This window comes from Sinocyclocheilus grahami, unplaced genomic scaffold, assembly GCF_001515645.1.
Source record: "Sinocyclocheilus grahami isolate Dianchi unplaced genomic scaffold, SAMN03320097.WGS_v1.1 scaffold379.1, whole genome shotgun sequence".
Taxonomy (NCBI): domain Eukaryota; kingdom Metazoa; phylum Chordata; class Actinopteri; order Cypriniformes; family Cyprinidae; genus Sinocyclocheilus; species Sinocyclocheilus grahami.
The window spans coordinates 283,406-302,513 of NW_015505558.1; the positions used below are offsets into that span (position 1 = coordinate 283,406).

The window sequence follows — 19,108 nt, forward strand, 5'->3', positions numbered from 1 at the left end:
GCACTAACTCTGAACCATTTTTATTTACAGTTTGGTCAAGATTATTTCTCGGTGGAAGTTTTCTTGTGAGACTCGGGGAGTTTTGGCCAAATATATATTCATTGCCCTTTGGATCTATGTTATCGGGTTCAGATCCAGTTCTTGCATTAAAGTCTCCACACAGCAGCACATTTCCCTGGGCCTGGAAACGGCTGATCTCTGTGTGGATGTTGTTCAGGTATTCCTCATCATGGTAAGGGGATTCTGCTGGAGGAATATAGATGACACAGAGATATATGTCAGTAGTTGAAATGCCAATTTGGTTGTTTAGTTTTAACCAGCAGTGAAATTTTCCAAATGTAAGAATAGAAATGTGCTTGGCCAGAGTTTCTCTGTACCACACCAGAATTCCTCCCGAGTCTCGTCCACGATGCACTGTACTTAATTTAACTGAGGGCACAATTACTTCATAGTAGCCTGAGGGACAGTAGGTAAGCGCATCATTTCTACACCAGGTCTCGGTGAGAATGATAATATCAGCATCTTTGCTATTTTTCAGAAATTCTGGGTCTGTGCTTTTAGTACCAAAAGTTGAAGAATGAAGACCCTGGAGATTCCAACAACTTATATGAAAGGAACGCATTAGTATTATTAAATATAAACCTATTTTGTAAGACAGAGAGAAAATAACCTGTGAGAATGTGGAATACAAATAATGTACTATAATGTCACAAACAATCTCGCTCTTTTCAGTGCAGTTCAAATGAATGAGAACGGAAGGTTTTACGGTTTAAAAAGAGTGCAGTAGCAACACAAAAGTGTCATAAGTAGTCAGTATGACTGCACTACCATTCGAAAGTTTGGTGTCAGTAAGATTTTAAGATTAATACTCGGCAAGGACAAATCAAATTGAACAAAAGTGACAGACTTCTACATTCTGTTTGCTGTTGCTGTTACATTGCTGTTATTTTGAACTTTATATTGATCAAAAAATCCTAGAAAAAAATAACAAAAATATTAAGCAGCATAACTGTTTTGAAGATTGATAATAAGAAGAAATGATTCATGAGCACCAAATCAGCATATTAAAATTATTTCTGAAGGATCATGTGACACTGAAGACTAGAGTAATGCCAGCTGAAAATTCTGCTTTGCCATCACAGGGATAAATTATATTTAAAAATATATTAAAAAAGAAAACTGTTATTTGAAATTTACACTATTCAGTATTTCACAATATTGCCATTTTTACTGTACTTTTGGTAAAATAAATGCAGTCTTTGTGAGCATAAGACGCTTCTTTCAAAAACATTTTTAAATTGTTATATTTTTGCACAAAGCTATTGTATAGACGTATTTCTTTTATTGAAATATTTGCTTGCTTAGTGGGTAAAAATGCTCTCTCTTTTCTCTCTTTTTCCTCTAGGTCCTCACCATCACTGGCTGAAGGACTTTGTTTTGATGATTTCAATCATCATTGGTGTGGGAGGCTGCTGGTTTGCATACATACAGAACAAATCATCCAGAATTCACATCTCCCGGATGATGAAAGATCTGGAGAGTCTACAGAATGCTGAACAGAGCCTGATAGAGCTACAGAGCCGGTGAGAGAGAAAGCAAATAACAGACAGTGAGAGAGAGAATAAGAGCACGAAATATTCTATCATCTGTTTAACATCATATTTCATTTCTTGTTATGAGAGGGCTCATTAAGCTTTTCTATAAGTACCCTCAAGGGAAGAGTTCATCCTAAAAATAAAATTCTGTCATCATTTGCTCACCCTCATGTCGTTCCAGATCTGCATGACTTTCTTTGTGGAACACAGAAGGAGAGACTAGCTCCATTATGACAAAAAGCACCATAAAAGGTGTTCATGCAACTCTCACACAAATTTCTGAAGCTGTAACATAGCTGTATGTGAAGAACAGAATGGGTTTTGCTGTCTTCACCCACATCCATATGTCAGTACAATGAGACCCCTTGCCATTGACCATTACATGTCAAGTATGGCATTACATTCATAATGTGATATGACATGACACCTTTTTTTTGTCTTTTTTCTTGAGCTCGACAGCCTATAACCCTTTCACTTTATTATACGCATTATATAGAAAAGAGTGGACATGATACTGTTTGTTCTATTTTCCTCTTAAGTCATTTAGGTTTGGAACAACATGAGGGTGAACAAATTATGACAGAATATTATTATTACTATTTTAAATCGCAACACACCAGATTTCAGATGTGACTTAAATTTCTCTGTGGTTTCATCAGGCTGGAAAAAGCTCAGGAGGAGAACCGGACGGTGGCAGTGGAGAAGCAGAACCTGGAGCAGAAGATGCGTGACGAGATCAACGGAGCAAAGAGAGAAGCCAGCAGACTGCGAGAGCTGCGAGAGGGGGCTGAATGTGAACTCAGCAGACTCAAGTACGCAGAGGAGGAACTAGTGCAGGTAGGAACCAATATAAATCAAACAAAGCCTTCACAGATTTAGTCTTTAATGTGATGACCCTTACAAAGGCCCTGCCTCAGATTGCAACCTAAACGCATAGCGGCTGCAAAGGGGGCGCTCACGAGCTCCCTTCTGAAAGCTAAAATGATGAATGGGACTTAGCAGACACACACATGTGGAGGGCATTGTAAGTCCGCAAGACTGCAAGTGCATGTGAAGTCTGCCATTTGGGACAGGGCCAAAAAAGAAGTTCTGTTGTGTAAAGTGTGCTATTAGAAATAAGAGAGTATACTTTCAGTCTACTTGGCTTATACAGAAAAGTATGTTTCGCCTACACTTGTTCTTAATCTTTTAATCGAGATATACTTAAGAAACGAATAAAGTATTGAATATTCCAAATATGTTATGCTTCAAGTTCAAGTGTAAGCCTGCGCTGCAGTTATGTGCAGTTATCTAAACGCCCAAGCTCTTTAAAGCTGGATGGATCCTGATTGGCTGTCACTGTTTTTATTGTCCTTCAGCTGGAAAAAAAATCTTTGTAAAAGTGATTCCAGCACTATCATTCCTCTGTGCAGTTATGGTTATAGTTGAGGTTATACTTCTTTGGTGTGAATGGGCCTTAAATATGCATTGAAAAAAACGTATCCATAAGCCAGTAACACTGACAAACAAAATTCTACATCAAAATATTTTTATTCAATGTCTAATTTGTAAATTCATTAACAGTTTATTAAAAATCCATTAACAGATAAAACGAAAAAGTAAGGATAAACAAGAATACTACTAGTACATTGATATTAGTGTATCCTACATAATGTAATCTTGGAAAATATACTTGAACTTTTAAAAGAAAAAAAGTACACTTCAAGTATATTTTATGCTGCTTTTTGTAAGGCAAGCCAGACTTTTGACCACACAGTAAGCAGCCTAACATTTTCCTTACATGATGCATATATGAAGGGGGGTAAATCTGAAATTAATGCTACCACAATAACTGACCAATAATAGACTGATTTATGTAGCAAAGTATGAGCTATCAACATGATACAGTAATGTTAAATATATTTTCTCAAGCTATTAAAATGGCCTTGGGGTCTCTAAGACTCGAAACAGAACAGAAGGATTAATATAGTAAAATGTAATTAATTACTTTTTGTCCAAAACGTATTATTTCCTGAAGTTCATCATTGGATTTCTATTGCCTTTCATCACAACAGCCTTATTCTGTGAATACACCACTAGATGGATGCGGCGTTCCTCAAGTTGTGATGTTGTAATAAATTACTAGTTCCACAGTGTTTGTGTTTGTTGGGTATTTCCAGGTGCGAATGGCACTGAAGAGAGCAGAGAAAGAGATGCAGTCAGATTGGTCGGTGCCAGAAGCCCTGCAGATGTGGCTTCAGCTCACACATGAGGTGGAACTGCAGTACTACAACATTAAAAAACAGAATGCCGAGCTGCAGCTCACGGTCGCAAAGGACGAGGTGAGTGATTTATTGTTCACACTTCTTGTGGAAGTCGTGTACTTTGTGGAAGTCGTGGCCTAATGGTTAGAGAGTCGGACTCGTAACCCAAAGGTTGCGGGTTCGAGTCTCGTACCGGCAGGGATTGTAGGTGGGGGGAGTGAATGTACAGCGCTCTATCCTACCTTCAACTGAGGTGCCCTTTGGGGGCCCCTGGGCGAACGCCCCAACCCCCCAACTGCCCCCCAGGCCCCAAAGAAAAAAAAAAAAAAAAAAGGCTGCCCCCTGCTCTGGGTGCGTGTTCACGGTGTGTGTGTTCACCGCTGTGTGTGCACTTTGGATGGGTTAAATGCAGAGTACTAATTCCAAGTATGGGTCACCATACTTGGCCACATGTCACATCACTTTTTTTTTGTCAGGGCAAGAAATACTTGTTTGACCAACAGATTTTAAAGTTTCAGGCCAAATAGTTATTGGATCTTTGTGCCTATTAAATATTTACTTAACATCAGCTATTATACATTAAAAGTGAAGTTTAATTTTCAGTTTAAATCTACCTAAACAAACATCTCATTCACATTCTCTCTCAGTGACTAACAAAAATGAAGCTGAAACTTTCCCCTGTTCATTTAGATTTCTAATGATGTGGTTAAATTACTTTTTAACTACATGGTTTGTTTTGCCGTTTGTTATTTGCATCTAGAATGAGTCATCAGCAGTTAAGCTAAAACAATTAGCAGTCACTGCAGCAGGAGAGATGAGCTTGCGTTCAGTACAACCAGCAAATGTGCAGATCACACACATGAGTCAACTGGTGCATTTCCATGCAATGTCATTGTATTTTCATTACTTGTGTGTTTCTATGGTCATGTTGTGTGAATTTCAGGCAGAAAAGATCAAGAAGAAGAGGAACTCTGTGTTTGGTACCCTCCATGTTGCACACAGCTCATCGCTGGATGAAGTAGACCACAAAATACTTGAGGCTAAGTAAGCACACATAATGCACATGCACTCGCTAATGGTTACCCACATTAAATGAAAGCTTATTAGTGTTTTTTTTCTTTTTCTTTTTAGAAAAGCTCTATCAGAGGTCACAGCCTGTTTGCGTGAACGTCTTCACCGCTGGCAGCAAATAGAGAAGTTATGTGGCTTTCCAGTGGTTCATAACTCTGGGCTGCCCAGCCTCACCGCCTCCCTGTACGCCGACCACAGCTGGGTGGTCATGCCGCGGATGTCAGTGCCACCCTACCCAATCGCTGGCGGGGTGGACGATCTCGATGAGGACACACCACCAATCATTCCACAGTTCACCTGTAAGTTCCCCTCTTTAAGCCCAAGATTGTGTGAAATGTTCTAAAAATGCGACTTTAAATTACATAATTTTAACTAATTTATATCTTATTAATGTGCAAAAAGTTTTCTTTCTAAACCATTCAGATGCTTTTAAAAACAATGTAAGACATCGGTTCCATACCAGTTTCTGGTATGGAATGAAGATCTTTATTTAATCAAAAAAAATTTTTTTTTTAAAAGAATGAATGAATGAATGATTCGTTTTTTTTAAATATTGTTCATTAAAGCTTGTGATACCTAAATTTTACAACCCGTTAATCATGAGAACTGGTCCCTAAACTAAAGTCTTACCTACTTTTTTATGATAAGTATACCATGCTAAGGTGCATAAAGATCTGTCTTTTCTACACAGCTCCTTTGATTCGACCTCCTCTGACCCGCAACAGCAGTGTTTGTCGTTCCCGCAGAAGTCTTCTGTCTCAGCCCTCGTCCCTTTCTCCTGACCCTGACCTGTTGTCTATGGCCTCGGCCCCACTGGCCTACAGACCCGAGGGAGACGATGATCACATCTTCTTCACTGTCGAAAGGAAAGGGTACGTCAGCTTTTCTTTGTATATATTAATTAATTTATTTAAAATGCTGTACATGTTAATTTACCTATTTACCTTTATAAAATCACATTTATATATGAATCATTTCAATGAATGCACGGTTTCGGTCAAAAGTTCGGAATTTTTGAAACTCACTTATACTCACCAAGGTTTATCTATTCATCAAAATACAGTAATATTGTTAAATGCTATTGCAATTTAAAAGAACTGTTTTCTACTTTAATATTATTTTCTAATTTAATTTATTTCTGTGATGGCAAGACATTACTCCAGTCTTCAGTGTCACATGATCCTTCAGAAATCACTTTAATATGTTGATCTGGTGGAGTCGCATGACAGACACAGTGATGAAACTGGTATGTGCTTGCAGTACACAAGCCACGGTTAAGACAGCTGACTCCACTATGATATGACACCCCCCCCCCCCCCCCCCCCTTTCTCCCTCGGACTGGAAGCTGAGGAGCTGAAACGGGATGCCTCAAGGCTGAGTCGTAATCTTAAAGATTCCTAAATGCATCTACTTTCGGAAGGCCAAATAACATGCTTTTGCTTTCGCCTAGAAACACACAGCGTCTCCAACACAGCTGCTTCTACACTAACTGCGGTTACTGAAACCACGCCTTCTTTCTTTGCGTGCACATTTGGGCGGCATTACGCAAATATTTCCACATAGTGAGGTAGATATGTGGGGGCGTATTAGAACGAGCCGTTTTAGGGGGTGTGGCAGAGTCTTAACTTTGATAAAGAATATCTCTTTGGTTTTGAGACTTTAGTCTTTGCTACTTCAGGGATCTTATCTATGCACAATCAGCTTGTAACACTCCAAAGAGAAAGGAAACCTTGAAATCGCATCATATGACCCCTTTAAACCTTAAACTGATGCAAACTGCATCACAAGTATAAAATCTTATACTTATTCAGAGAAATAAGTATTCTCAGTGACAGCGACGTGTAGTGCAACATCTTACACAAACTTAGCTGTTAACGGACAAATTAATGTATGTATGAAAGTTCATTCTTTTTCCATCATGTTTGGACTTAATGTGTTCGTAACATTGCCAAAGGTATTCTAATTGTGGTTTGGTAAGTGAATAATGCATTGGTAAAGCTTAAGTGACACTTTTCTAAATTTGTGTTTGGACTATACAAATAAGTTCCACAGGAGGAAAGAAGGGTGGGCCACACCGTGTCCCCCGACTCTGATGGAAACAGCCAATCACAGCCTGGAAATGGAGAAGCACCAGATTGCAATCTCCTCCTCATCAGAAAGAGATAAAGGTACCTTCCCAAAAGACACTCACTGTTCTGAGTCTGAGCCCTGCATGGGTGAGATGATAGCAGATCCTGTCAGGGAAAAGACACTAATGGCGCTTTTCCACTGCATGGTACGGCACGGTACGGCTCGGTACGGTTCACTTTTGGGGGGGTTTTCCACTGGGTACAGTACCTGGTACCTGGTACTTTTTTTAGTACCACCTCGGTTGGGGTTCCAAGCGAACCGTACCGTTACCAAAACGTGACGTGTAAACTCTGCTGATCACGGATTGGCCGGAGAGAATCGTCTCTACCTGCGTCACTGAACTTGCGACACAAACACAAAAGAAGCGCTAGATTTAAATCAGCACAGCCAGCGAAGCATCGAACGCAACTGTTTTGAACGAGCGCACCTTTTTTTAACAACCAAAAAGTTTTGTTGTCTGTTGTGGAAGAACAGACGTTCCTCTCGTTGATAGCAGAGGAGCGATCCAGCGAGAGCTTGATGGGGGAACGCGGAATGAAAAAGTTGTTTTAGGAGTCATGGTAGTAGAGGCGCCGCAACTATAACGACATGTGAATAATCCCGCCCACTCTAAAGCGGTATTGAACTGCAGTGGAGACGCAAACCGTGCCGAGCCGAACCTTACCGTGCCGTACTGAGCTGAGCCAAGTCGTACCACGCAGTGGAAAAGCGCCATAACAGAGCAAATTCTGAGTCTGAGTACTGCAATGGAAAAGACGTTAACAGATGCACTGTTCTGAGTCTGAGTCCTGTCAGGGAAAAGACACTAACAGAGCAAGATCTGAGTCTCCGGCCTGCAAGGGTGAGACACTAACAGATACACCTCGGTACTGAGTCTGAGTCCCGAAAGGAAGAGGCAATAACAGAAACAACTGTTCTGAGTCTGAGCCCTGCAAGGGTGAGGCAATAGCAGATCAACCTTCGTTCTGAGTCTGAGTCCTGTCAAGGAAAGGAAAGGATAGGACTGCAGCAGATCACCAATGTTCTGAACCTCTGGCCCGTGAGGGAAGAGGCAATAACAGAAACAACTGTTCTGAGTCTGAGCCCTGCAAGGGTGAGGCAATAGCAGATCAACCTTCGTTCTGAGTCTGAGTCCTGTCAAGGAAAGGAAAGGATAGGACTGCAGCAGATCACCAATGTTCTGAACCTCTGGCCCGTGAGGGAAGAGGCAATAACAGATACCAAGTCCTGAGTCTTCAGCTTCGAGGCAGCAACAGATATGACCACGGTCTGAGCCTCCAGCCTGCGAGGAAAGAGATAATCTACGTTCAGACTTCATTCAGAGTATTCTCCAGTGAGACAACAACAGATGCAGCACGTCCTGAGTCTCCATTCTAGAGAGACAAAGCGGATCGACCAAGTTCTGAGTCTCTAGCCCAGAGAGGCAGAAGACACACAGAGATCTGCAACAAAGTTCAACTCCGGCGAGCAGACCTTCACTCCAAGGTACCTTTGCTTGAGTGTTCCAGGCTAAGGACCTTTTGCACCTACTCCAGGGCCACATCTGCATGTTCCAGATTTTAGGACCCTTTGGTGCTCCAGAAGATCAGCATCCTCCAGCGCTTCGTGTCCAAGGCTGTCAAGATTCCTGCTCCTTTCCCCACTGCATTGCTACCAGCACAACCAGTGGATGAAGTCACCGCCACTGGACTGCTCACTCAACTACAGAGAACGTAACTATCACTTATCCAAACCTCTTTCAGAGACCTTGGCATTGTTGTATATTACCAGTATATGATTTTCTAACTTACATTAGATATTATATAGCTGATTGCAGTTGATAACAAATAATCTTTCCCGTATTTGTTTGATGCATAATAAGGTTCTTCACCTTATTTCTTTCAGAGTAGCAACAGTTTATCTTTCCAGATAATCTTTCCAGCTCTAACATAGCAACACCCAACATAATCACTTGCATTTTATGCATCTTATGCACTTTATTCCTATTCCATTTATGGTATTCATTTAGTAGTTGTTGATTACTCTTGTCTATCTTTTGTTAATAAAATCTATTTTATTACACTTGTGTCTTCCTTGCGTTGATGATACAGAAAGAGGTTCTACAAGTTAGAGATCCCACCAATCTTTCTTATGTCATGTACTCATAACCACACCTTAAGTGACACGTGATCCAAATATCATAACATCATTGGTGACGCGAGTATTCATCACTACACTATTTCGCCTCCCTAGGTTGGCGAAAGCAAAATTCACTACACCACAAAATATTAGGTAGTGAAAACTGTCTTCAACATTTATTATAATAAGAATAGTTTCTTGAGCACCAAATAAGCATATTGAAATGATTTAGACTGAGTAATGGCTGCTGAAAATTCATCACAGGAATAAATTGCATTTTACAATATATTAAAATAGAAAACATGTTTTTAAATTGTAATAATATTTTGAAATATTAATGTTTTTACTGTATTTTGATCCAATAAATGCAGCTTTCTGTCACACAGGGATCTTCAAGACACATGCTCAGATTCAGATTCTCTCAGTTCCTCTTTGGGCAGGAAGCAGTTCTCCGGTCCCTCTTTTCAAAGTACATGTGCTACAGGCATGGAGACCCCACCTCGTAAAATCTCTCGTGAGGAACTTCTTCTCCTGGCGCAGGAGGCCCAGGCTATCGCCATGGAGACCTTACCTTCTTCCACATCCTCCCCTTCATCTCCTCTTGACTCCTCCTCCATTCACAAGGGCTCTCCTGACCTTACCCGCTCTTCTGTCCTCCCTGAATCTCAAAGTTTAACCTTTCATCCTGGCACCAAAGCTGTGGCCTATAATGGCATTCTGGAAAAGTCATACAGCATGGGGCAGCTGCCCGCTAGTGGGACGCCTCCAGAGGGACATTACCCCTCCATTAGCTCCCTCGACATAGAAAGCAAATCTATCAAGGAGCCCAAGCAACTCCAACCCACCTCCTCCCAGGACTTTTGCGACAACGGAGAGAAAAAACGCTCCAAGATCAAGAGCTTGTTCAAGAAAAGCAAAAAGCTGTGAGGAACAGTAGAGAAGAAGAAAATATGGCGAGAAAAGAAGCCTTAAAATAAAATAAATGAGGGTCAACCAGAAGCCAAAACATTTTTCAGTTTCATTGTCATTTTTTATTTTTATTATTATTTTTTTTATTTAAATGGAATGTAGCTTCATCTGGGTACAGTTGTAGGTTGGAAGCCTTTTATGGTGATTTTATTAGCCTCACACGTATGCCTTTGAAGGCCAAAAAATGTCATGTTAGCATTTTGCAGAACATGGCCTCTTCACTGTCTTCTGTTAAGTCTCCATTTTCTATAATGTGCACCCTAATGATGTCACCAGAAATGGTTCAGGAAAACAGAATAAAACAGAAACGGAATAAAAAGAACAGTCCAATATTAGCCAAATCTCCAAACTGTGTAAAAAAAAAAAAACTTTCCTGGAAATATGTCTTAAAGGGAGGGTTCAACCACCAGTGAAAATTCTGTCATTTACTTTCCCTCATGCCACTCCTATTCTGTATGCAGTAGTTTTTTATTTATAAAAATTTTTTTAATGGGGCACAACATAATTTTTTGAGGAAATGTTACACAGTTCTTGCAATACAACCAAGGTTCATAGTGACCAAGGGCTGTTAATCTCAGAAAAACACCAAAAAGCAACGTAACATATCAAAATATAGCGACTTGCACCTGCCTCTTTTATTAACTCTGGATCGCTGGAACTGGATCGCTTTATGAGCCGATCCCAAAAATGCTTGATACCAAATGCGCAAGACGGCAAAACTTTGCTATGGTTACCATGGTGTCATGGATTTGAGAGTGAGTTCTGTTCCATACACACACAAAACTGTAATTTAGGGGATGCACTCCCTATTTAAATGCGGTTGTCACTCCTGAAACTTTACAGTGTGTATGTGGCCATTGGCATAATCAAACCATAAGGCATCATATTTTGTCATTATATAAAGACTCGCTGACCAAATGAATAAAAAAAAAGCCCTAAGAAAGCAAGTCCGCTTATCTTGTAGATTACTGTAATTATACTGTAACTAAGTTGTTTTCATCATGGCAGGCTTGACCGAAGTTGCATTTTAATTTAGCATGTAAATTAAAAAAGTTCAGTTCTTTAAAATATGTGTCTTAAATGCATTTTAAGATCCTGTATTATGTTCCTTTTGGCTTCTCCCAACACAGATGTTTAAATTATGTTTTAAACAGTTGAGTGTACATGTCAAACATTGATTATCGTTTTCACAATTGATCATTTCCAAGTACTCGTGCCCATCCCTAAGTCATGATTTGTGTGAGAAACAGGTTGAAATGTAAGTCATTATTCACTGATTGTCTTGCCCTTCTTCAAACCTCAAGTCTACCTTGAGTCACAATTATTCCATGCATATGATTTTTTAAATCAAAATATCAACATTTATCAAAAATCTTTTCCTGGTTATTGGGCGATACTAGCAATTTAATTCCATACTGAAATTGGTTTAATATATATGTAGGCCAATATGTTTGACGTTCAAATCTACATCAAATCAACGTCATCTCGAGTTTTTGACATCAGTTTGATTTGCATATTTGACCTGTGTTTTTGATGTCAATTTGATGTCTTGTCAACATCAATTGCCCAATGCACATTCAAATCTGAACACTGAATTAAGTGTTCCCACATCTCAAAATACAGTCAGCAATCGATGGATAGAATAATTTCTTTACACTCAGATGTACACATCACAGTTTTGAAGAAAAAAAAACTATCTTTCCATTTCATTTCAGCTGTAAAAATGGCACGCTGTTTTTTTTGTTACTACACAGTCGAGATCCAATGCCGTTTTGACAACAATGACAGATCTGCATCTGGACTCAGGCTTAACCATAGCTTAGTTGGAAGTAAACATTATTAGTGAGGAAATTTACATTTCAGTCTGATTGCCACAAAAAAACTGTCATATGGCTTCAGAAGACTTGGAATCTAATGCACGTAAAGTCATTTGGATGGCTTTTATGGTCCTTTTTAAGTTTTTTTTTTTTTTTTTTTTTGGTGCTTAACAGTCCATGGTCACCATGAACTGTGGATGTATGGCAAAACCTATATAATGATTCTTTAAAAAAAAGGCTACTTTGGTGATCCACAGAAAAACTATTAACATTTAGGTTTGGAATGACCTGAGGGTGAGTAAACAATGACATTTTTTTTATCTCCACATTTGAAATCATAAGAGTTTGAATGACCGCTGGTTGTTGTTTGATATATCTCAGCCTTTGACATCATCACAAGCTTAGTTTTTAATATTTAGTTTCCCTGTAGTATGAAAATCATAAGAAATCCTTTCCCTTCAACTTAAGGGCCCAGGGTGAAAACTGGGCTTTCAGTTTTGTCACTTCTGTTTACTGCCACAGAGCTCCTGTACTTGAAAATATTTTTTAAGACAAAAAGGGAAAGAAAAAACAAAAAGAGTAACACTTGACATAAAACAGCATGTCAGAACGCCTACATAAGTGAAATAATGAACACAATGTAATGGTTCAGTAAATTAATTAAAGATTACTCTTTTCAGTCTTAAAATGTGCAAAATACTACCTTACGCACTATATTTAAATTATCATTACACGTTTTATTTTTGATTTAAAACACCATTTTACAGTACTAGAATTATACCAGCATATTGTTTTGGCACATTTGTTAAAAAAAGGTAAAGAAAAAAAATGAAGAAAGAAATTAAACCCAAGCGGTGTAAAATTCACAGCGGACCTTTTGAAGTGTTTTGAAGACATGTTCAGACATAACTAACTGCTCTGTGGAAAGCGCTACTGAATTATCCTGCTAAAGGTTGTTGCACTACTGCTTTCCATACCTGGAAAGTGTCGCTTTTGGCAGCATAAGAGTAAGTTATGTTAGTTAGATCAAGGAGAATATGTGTAAAGATGTGTTAAAAAGCAGAAAATTGACATCAATCATTTTGATTAGAACGCCTCTTGCCACATTTATTCTCTGAAATCATTTTATTTTATTTTTTTCATCATGAATATGTTTATTAGAAGTTATTAAACTGTAGTAATGTGATTTCTTTTGGGTAGCTGAAGAAAGATTTTTTTCTTTCTTTTTTTTTCTGAGGAGAAATGTATATGATATGCAGATTTTGACCCATAATTCCTCTTTCTTGAACTGAGTGCCCTGTTTCAAGGGCGTTACCATCACTGTGATCATTATACCTCTCTCCACTCATACAAATCATCCACTATGGAGCACTAAACTGATTCTGTTTTGGCCAAAATTATTGCAACTTTTTTGAATTGCAAGTCAGCGCAACAGTGGTGCCGAAATTTGTCTCAGAACTCACTCACTCAGCATTGTATATGCTGATACATATGAAGGATAAACCATGTTTCATGTATATACACATGAGTGTTTATGTGTGTATATATATTTATACAGTGACTGACATGAACACATGAATGTTGAGATGATTGAGCTGAGCTGTTTTTTTTGTGTGTGTGGGAATATTTGTATACAGTAGAACAAATTAATAAAACATTGAGGCAGAAGTCTCATCTGTGCAATCACTTCAAAACGGTTTGTGACTCATTAGGGATGCATTTATCTGCATTAGGTGTGCCTCACATGTGCTGAAAAGTGAAGCCAAAACATTTTGAGCGCCATTTGGTGGCTGGCTGCAGTATAGGTCATAAACCCCACCCTCTCCATGTAAATGAATGGGCGTGCCGAAAGGAGGTGTTCCGAAAGGTGAATCAGTACAACAGAAACTACCCCTAACCCAACCCCCACACCCAGACAAACAGCTTTGTCGACCAATCATGAAGACCTTTCTCCATGCCCCTACATTTCGGCATGCCCTAAACTTTTGCCACGCTCATTACTCCAGCCTGCAGTTATCCCTACTTGGAATGAATGGCACCTGAACCAAACTAAATTGTCAAATAAATAAACTAGAAACCAAATTTTTTAAAGACAAATAAAAGCTTTAAAAAAACCACAAGGGGTATTAGTGATGTATTTTATGTTGTAGAATAACCACAGACCATATTTCAGGCATTTAACCAAAATCCATTTTAAAAGCCCATTGACTTATGAACGATGGAATCAGAAGTGCTAAAATTCTAACCGATTTAGCCCATACAAATGTCATCGCTGCAGTGCTCTATAGGGAGCACTGGATTTTTCCTGGTGGCCAGTCAACTTATGGGCTATTGAAACCAAATGTATACCTTATGTAAACAGATTTACATTTCTGCCACCATCAGCCCGGGACATTTAAATTGTGGGTTGTGGCGTATGCACAAGAATTAGTCTCTGTTCTGTACAGCATGTCTGGTTTCAGTCACTGTAGCTGTCAGGCGCACATTCAGCTGAAGTTATCACAAATTCATGACAGTTTTATGGGAAGTTTAGCCGAGCCATCTAATTGAAAGCTACCTAAAGATTTTTGTCTTTTTTTTTATTTACACACTTTCTATGCTATATTTCCCTCTCTGCCACTGGCTGCCCTCACCACTTCTGCTGTTTTCAAACTGCTTATAAGTCTTCTCACTTGCTGGAAGCCAAACACTTGGGGATGGAAGTTTTATATATATATAAAAAGCACAGATCAATTTAATCAAGTCAGTAAATTCATAAAATAAACAATCAAATGAGCCCCAAACTTGATTTTATTGAAAACTGAAAAGTAATCATCTGGGATTTAAATCTAGGTCCTGTAACTTTATTTTGAGGATCTTACCTTTCAAGCACCTGATTGGGTTAGACCAGGGGTGCCCAAACTCGGTCCTGGAGGGTCCTGCGTTTCGATCCAACCCCAATTAGACACACCTACACCAGCTAATCAAGCTCTTACTAGGCATACTAGAACCCTCCAGGCAGGTGTGTTGAGGCAGGTTGGAGCTAAACTCTGCAGGACATCGGCCCCTCCAGGACCGAGTTTGGGCACCTCTGGGTTAGACTTTTTTATTGTATAATTTAATTGTGCTGTATTTCCAATGTACAGATATTTTAGATATATGAAAGTATAGTGAAAATCATTGTATTAACTAGACTGTACAGCACTGACATTTATATGCTTCGAAACATATAGTGGGAAATCATGTTGGTTTGTGATGGACATAAACTCTCAGTCCATCTCTGTTTGCAAGAGTTGCAACTCAATGTTATCATCACCCTGATTCCCTTGACAAAAAGCCAATAGGATTTTTCTATTGGAAATTCTATTGGATTATTGCCGAAATTAAGCTCTATGACCAACAAAACATGATTCGTTCATCTTTGAACATTGTTTTTATGAATTTTGGTGCCTATATACTATTGCCAGACATGAAAAGCTATCATTAAGCTATAAATGAACTACACCACAGTTGCATACGTTCAACATCACCACCACTAAGCTTCTGACCACTCAGACGGACAGTTTGAGTTAGTGTAGTTTACAAGATTGCAAGTATAAACAAAACAAGGGTATAAAATCCAATGTTGGATGACAAAATAACCTTATATAATTCATACACGGTTCAGTACGTAGTGCATAGAATAAATGCATAGTGTATATAGTGTGTCATTTGGGACACAACTCTTATTTCAGCTGTTTAACAAAAAACCCATTCTAAAACTCCACTGACTTAAGGACAATGGAACCCGTTGTTCAAACGTGCTAATTTATTTCCATGTTTAGGACTTCACTTTTTTGGAAAAACAGTGACAATGTATAAGATGGTAGAATCTGTATTGAAAAAAAGAAATGTGGAGAATACTATTTTTGTCCTCTTTTTCTCAGTTTCTCTCTCTCTCTCTCTCTCTCTCTCTCTCTCTCTCTCTCTCTGTCTCTTAGGCAGGTTGAAGTATACATTAGAGCAATAGAAGAAAACGCAAAAATGTGTTTGTGTGACACCCCATTTATCTTATAAGTGGGCACTGGTGACTGGAGGAGAAACATGCATGATTGAAGATTTACTAATATTATTACTGAAGCATAGTATTTTACTTTTTACTCCACTACTGTCACAAATTGTCAGTCATGTTTCATTTAGTTTCATTTTCATAGACTTGATTGTGTCAGTTTATAGGTGTTCATCTTTAATTAACCTTATTTGCTATTTGCTTCTACCTTTGTCTTCGTGTGATTACCACAACCAGTTGTGACAGCTACAGTTAAAAAAATATATTTTTTTTTTCAAATCAATCGTGTGTGCTGTTTGTATGACATGCTTGAATGTGAATGTGCACATTTGCAGGTCACGTCTGTGTCTTGCTTATTTGTAAATCAGTATACATTCAATGTCATCATCATATCTCGTACTGTAAGATGATGTATACACAATGGCAAAATAAATGCTAACTCTTTACCAGTTGTGAACAGTAACAATGTATTTTTTGTTACTGTAATTAAATGTTTGATAAGACTATTTTTTTAGTTTGGGAAAGATTTACTAATATTATTACTGAAGCATAGTATTCTACTTTTTACTCCACTACTGTCACAAATTGTCAGTCATGTTTCATTTAGTTTCATTTTCATAGACTTGATTGTGTCAGTTTATAGGTGTTCATCTTTAATTAACCTTATTTGCTATTTGCTTCTACCTTTGTCTTCGTGTGATTACCACAACCAGTTGTGACAGCTACAGTTAAAAAAAAAAATATTTTTTTCAAATCAATCGTGTGTGCTGTTTGTATGACATGCTTGAATGTGAATGTGCACATTTGCAGGTCACGTCTGTGTCTTGCTTATTTGTAAATCAGTATACATTCAATGTCATCATCATATCTCGTACTGTAAGATGATGTATACACAATGGCAAAATAAATGCTAACTCTTTAAGATTACTTACAACAGAACAGCAATGCATTTTATGGACGACCGTTTCGTGAACCTAGGAGAGGAGGTAATTCTGACTTTGCTATGACAATCGCGCTACAGAATCAGCTACTGTTTTGTTATTAGTTTAAGTATTTGCTATTGATAGTTCAAATGCGGAGTTTTGCGCGTTGTGTGTGTGTGTGTGTGTGTGTGTGTGCGTGCGAGCGAGCGAGATGGAGAGAGAGAGAGAGAGAGAGAGAGAGGGGGGTCACATCCCAGTAGAGTCAGCTGTCTAAACCGTGGCTTGTGTACTGCAGACACATACCAGCATCATCACTGTGTATGTCACGCGACTCTGTTCCCCTTTCAGGCTTGAACTGATGGGAAAACTAATGACATTATTTACTGTCTTTACATTTATTTTGAAAGATGAAGCTTGCGATTATGGTAAGGGGCGTTACATTTCCGACGAGTGCTTGCGGTGTTCGGCCAATCACAATGCACTGGGTCAGCTGGCCAAACAGAGCAGACTGCGCTTGTCGGAAGGAGGGACTTTGTAGAAAACAAAGTGTTTGAGAGAGGCGGGGCATAGAATTCCTACAATAATGTACAGTATTTGAAAAATAATGTGTTTTTTGAACATTAAAGCATGTCAACATATTCTGTTACACCAAATACACAAAATAATGATCTTTAAAAGCTTTAAGCACTATTTTATTAAGGTATCTGTACTTTTACTCAAGATTTGTGTACTTCATCCACCACTGAATTAAAACAACAAGCATATAGTGCTTCTGCAGCTTTCAGAAACTTTTAGGCTACTCTGTAAATACTGTAGGTTTCTCACACAGTCACCGGCTCATTCTTCTGCATGTTACGCACACTTTCTTTCTGCTTCTTTCATGCCATCACACTTTCCTGCTGTGCATGAGAATTTTTATGTAAGTGATATGTCACCACGTGGCTGTGCATATTTGGATGTTGCACATTTGGTTTTGCAATCCGAGGGTGTTTTCCTTACATTCTTAGCACACGCACACTCTGTCTGCCTGCTGCGAAAACCTACAGGAAATTGCTTCCCTCCAGAGAGTCAGAGAGTGGGGCAGAGTTACGGCAACACGCTAAGATCATTTTCATCCTTCCTGTCTAAATTTATTCTTCCATTGCAATTCACTCCCGTTTAAGGGTCAAAATTTCCCTCTCCACACATCCCGTACATTGACTGGAGCACATCTGTCCTCCTCATCTTCCTTCGACTTCGATCAAATGAATTTAATAAAATCTATACAAGTCAAACAGCCAGGCTTGATCGCTCAACAAAGAGAGCTTCTATTTGATTTACGCAAACTCAGCGGATGAGAGTGGGTATGAATAATACATGTCTCTCTCCTTCATCGTATTCTTCCTTGTTAAATATATCTATGCATCCCTTCATTCCCCCAGCAGTCCGTGCTTCCACTGTCGCCCTGCTGCCAGAGCCCTGGGAGGAGAAGCCTTATCTCCTTCCTCTCTCTTGCTCCCTTTGCCTTGCGCTATATACTCCCTCAGTTTCCTTTTGAATCTCTCATTCTTTCAGTAGAAAAAAGACAGAGAGAAGAAGAGAGAGACACATTAATTTGATAAAGCAAGTCTCATTATTGGCAGTAGGGAGGCTCTTTTTGTGACAGTATAGATGACAGCACTGTGAGTGTCTGTGTGTGTGTGTAAGCCCAGCCGAGGGCTCCTTTCAGTGACCTAAGCCTTGGTTTGTCAGTCAGTCAGCAGTCCAAGGACACTCAGTGCTGTGGGGTTCTACTAAGTGCCGCTGTACATATGTGTGTGTGTTTGGGAGTATCAGTGTGTGTGTTGACTGTGCTTTGTCTCTGCTTTGAAATGCAGAGGGAAATAGACCTTCCAAGATCAAAGGCTGCTGCTTCTTTTGCTCAAAGTGTGCCGGCATCTCTGTTCATACACACCACTGTTCCTACATTGTGTGTGTGCTTGGGAGTATTATAACATCATGTTCCTCAGACCAAAGGCAAGCACCTCTCCCAGTCCTTCTAATCTTTCCCCTTTCCACTTTTTCTTCTTCCTGAGCAACAGAGAAGAGCTGAATAGAATAGAATGGGATAGAATGGAATCATGATGAGCAAATAAATGATTCCTCTTAAAGGCAATCAGTTACAGTTGAATGCAACCTCTATGAAATGCATGGTTAGAAAAAACACGGACATGAACTGAGCTGTATTAAAGCATAC

General features: G+C 39.1%; 1 protein-coding gene across 1 annotated transcript; it reads left to right on the plus strand.

The window, feature by feature from the left end:
• The first annotated feature begins 1,374 nt into the window (after nt 1-1,374).
• Nucleotides 1,375-12,772, plus strand: LOC107549714 (stromal interaction molecule 2-like). The gene is made up of 7 exons (XM_016230895.1): nt 1,375-1,583; nt 2,255-2,432; nt 3,755-3,916; nt 4,782-4,882; nt 4,970-5,208; nt 5,601-5,781; nt 9,544-12,772. The coding sequence occupies exons 1-7, from the start codon at nt 1,375-1,377 to the stop codon at nt 10,082-10,084; spliced, it is 1,611 nt and encodes a 536-aa protein (XP_016086381.1). The 3' UTR covers nt 10,085-12,772.
• The last annotated feature ends 6,336 nt before the right edge of the window (nt 12,773-19,108 follow it).

Excerpts from the sequence above, each read along its gene's own strand:
- LOC107549714 (XM_016230895.1), top strand. The coding sequence starts at position 1,375 with ATGCTCTCTCTTTTCTCTCTTTTTCCTCTAGGTCCTCACCATCACTGG. Across the intron at positions 2,433-3,754 it reads CAGAGGAGGAACTAGTGCAG|GTGCGAATGGCACTGAAGAG; the intron begins GTAGGAACCAAT and ends GGGTATTTCCAG. Across the intron at positions 3,917-4,781 it reads TCACGGTCGCAAAGGACGAG|GCAGAAAAGATCAAGAAGAA; the intron begins GTGAGTGATTTA and ends TGTGAATTTCAG.